The 3,226-nt window shown below is 34.8% G+C and overlaps 1 protein-coding gene across 1 annotated transcript; it reads right to left on the bottom strand.

Moving 5' to 3' along the window:
- Positions 1–1,690: 1,690 nt before the first annotated feature.
- On the bottom strand, positions 1,691–2,866 carry LOC113311988. The gene has a single exon (XM_026560768.1). It carries the CDS (start codon positions 2,864–2,866, stop codon positions 1,691–1,693), a length of 1,176 nt encoding a protein of 391 aa, XP_026416553.1.
- Positions 2,867–3,226: the final 360 nt, after the last annotated feature.

Genomic DNA, 3,226 nt, shown 5'->3' with positions numbered 1-3,226 from the left:
AGTTAGACGTTTGATACAACATTAATTAAAGTTAAAGCTGATTAAAAAAGCTACCAAACTGTGTTTGGTAAAATATCAAATTCAACCAGTGTTGTTGTAGCGAATGACAAAAACATGCTTATTTCTGAAAATTGTTTTACTTAATTTTATTAGCTTAAAAATAATTCATTTTTTTATTATTAAATTATAAATATAAAAAATATTAAATTTACTTATGGTCAGTATTATTATGATTGTTAAAAAATAAATTGTTTACTTAACCACTTTTTAATATATATATATATATATAATTTTCAAATAAAAAATCAAAGTTAAATTAATTAATTTTTATTTTTTTTAATAGTGACAAATTAAAGGAATTGGTATATAAAATAATTTGAAAATAAAAAATAACAATTTTTAAAGAATAAAACACAAGAAATAAAAAATTGATTGTATATAAATTTAAGACCAAGTTTTGTCATTTATAAAATAAATGAGGGGATACCTAGTTAACGTGATTTAGGTTTTCTTTTAGTTTTTATTAAAGTAAATGGCAGTATTGACATTTTATCACCCAAAAAACTACCCCTAGCAAAATTTTTAGCCCCATATAACCAAAAGTATATCCCAATTTGTATGAGTATCCCCCAATTGTGGGTTCGATAAGAATGATAAATCAAACATTAAATTTGGGTGGGACCATAACTTATGCTTTTCAAGTTTTTAAAAGCTCCTCCTCCCCGGCTTTTAAAAGTTGAGGAATTTAAGTGCTTTTGATAAAAAACACTTTAGTTTTTTTTTTACCAAACATTAATTTCAGAAATTATTGACATATATAAATTTTGAAAGTGATTTTATAAAAAATAAAAATATTTCCAAACCCAACCTAAGAAAACCCTAGTTTTTCAAAAAAAAAAGATTGAACAACCCTATAATTACGATCACTATATTGAGAAATCATAGAAGACCCCTGGGGTAGGAAGAATGTTCTTTGGCCCTAACCTTGTCTGATTATAAACAACTACGGGAACCACAAATCAAAGTATCAAACATGAATCTCTATAAATTAATAGATATTTTTTGGAACTCTGCAACACCCTCTTCCACTGCTCCAATTATATTTTGTCTTTATTAAGATTTGTATCAAAGCTATCGAAATTGGCAAAGTAAAACACGAGCCTCTGCATTAGTTTAGATTTGAACAAATGAGATGATTTGGCAAATTAAAACACCAGGAGATAGTATTGCAGCAAACGGTGTGTAATCATTTGTAATCATCTTTTCTTTTTTCTTTTTCTTGATCAGAACGGTGTAATCTTGTGCACAGAGATATCCAAATGCGAATCAACATTGCTAACCTACATTGGTAAAACTACAAGCTATCAAGGATATTATGGATATTTTGATATTCTTTCCCATGGTCAATCCCTCCTCTCAAATTTTAATTCCCTCCTCATAATCCTTCCATCAAATCCATTATTTCTCTCTTATTAACATGACTCATTTTTTAATATCAATGCCAAGTTGAAAGTTTACAACCGCCACCAAGCTAAATGATAATTACACCTATAAGCTAAATAGTTTCCTTTTTTATATTTTCTTATTCTTTTTGAATTCCCGAAAGAGAAAGTGTCTGGCCCCACTTCCCGGCTCAGGTTTTTCTTTTTTTTTTCTGGTAGAGAAACAGGAAAAACAAAAAGACAGGAGACTAGTGATTCACTAGCTCTGCTGAGATACAAGAAGAAATACAAGCAGGGATTTGAGAAGATGTCCATTCTTGTTGGACATTATGCTCTAAAGCATAAGAGGCGAGATTATGAGCTGCATCATTAGCTCCTCTCTTCACGAATTTGTAGTTGACTGAACTGAAGTGTCTTGCCAGATGGATAATATCTTCCACCAAATATCTGATTCTCCAGGGCGTGAAAGAAGAAACATTGTTTAGCACGTTGACCACGTTGAGACAATCCCCTTCAATAATGATGTGTCGTTGAATACTCCGAGCAAGTTGCAAACCAAGAAGAAATCCCTTGGCTTCAGCCACTAGGGGATGGAAATATTCAGAAATTTTAGTAGAAGCCGCAACAAACTGACCATCATGGGTTCTAGCAACAGCTGCAGCAGATGTCTTATTCAAACCCACAGCAGCGTCCACATTAATCTTAACTGTACCTTCAGGCGGAGTACACCAGGTGCTTTGAGCATAATTATTAACGACAATATCGAGAGCAGAATTACCGGCGTCCTCTTCAGCAAAGTAGTACATGGTGAACCAATGGACTGCATCATTGATAACAGAGGGTATATGAGGCTTAATGTTGTCAAAATGAAGCTTATTCCTAGCCTTCCATATTGCCCAAAGCAGGCAGGCACCAAGACACACCGAATAGCCATCATCATGAGCGTCGAGCCAAGACAATATGCACTGCTTAGTAGTAGAGGAAGGATCCGCAAGACCTCTAAAGTTAAGCGGAGAACCAAACAAGACAGCCTTAGCAAACTGGCAATGAGTAAGAAGATGATCAATGGTTTCTTCATTATTACCGCAAAGTTGACATTCCACAGGGATTCCATCGATGATTCTTCCAAGTTTGTGCAAAGTTCCCAGACCATTATGAAGTACACGCCAAATAAACATATGCACCTTAGGAGGAAGCTTTTTTATACCCCAAAACTTACGCCATGGAAATGAGTTATCATTGAGATAAGACGACTCCCCACTGCACTCATACAAGAGTTTCTGAAATGACTGAGATGTGTAATTTCCGTGAGCAGTCAAGGTCCAGACCAACTTATCACCAACTTTGGCTTTTGGGATAGGAATAGAACAAATGTGTGCAGCAGTGAAAGGGTCGAAAATTTCTCGAATAAGAACCGCATTCATCTTCCTTCTTCCTGGATAATGAGCTCGTGAACAGTATCGACAACTAGATTTCCATCTTGAGGCATGAGAGGAACAAACCCAGGGATTGTAGGGATCCAAGGATCTGTCCAGACCTTTATGTTACTTCCATTGCCGACAAGCCATAAACAACCTTTCTTTAAAAAATTTCTAGTCTCTAACAAAGCTGACCATGTACTAGAACATTTTTGAGGTTTTTTAACAGACCAGAAAGATGCTCCTCTAAGATACTTCGCATGTAGAAGTTTACTCCATAAAGAGGATGGCTCAACCAGTAGCCTCCAAGCAATCTTAGCCACTAGGGCCAAATTCAGATGCTCCAGAGACCTTAAGCGAAGGCCA

This window comes from Papaver somniferum, chromosome 9 (genome assembly GCF_003573695.1).
Source record: "Papaver somniferum cultivar HN1 chromosome 9, ASM357369v1, whole genome shotgun sequence".
In the NCBI taxonomy this organism is placed as follows: Eukaryota; Viridiplantae; Streptophyta; class Magnoliopsida; order Ranunculales; family Papaveraceae; genus Papaver; species Papaver somniferum.
Note: the sequence above shows the minus strand (reverse complement) of the source record. Positions and strands in the feature narration are given on the sequence as shown.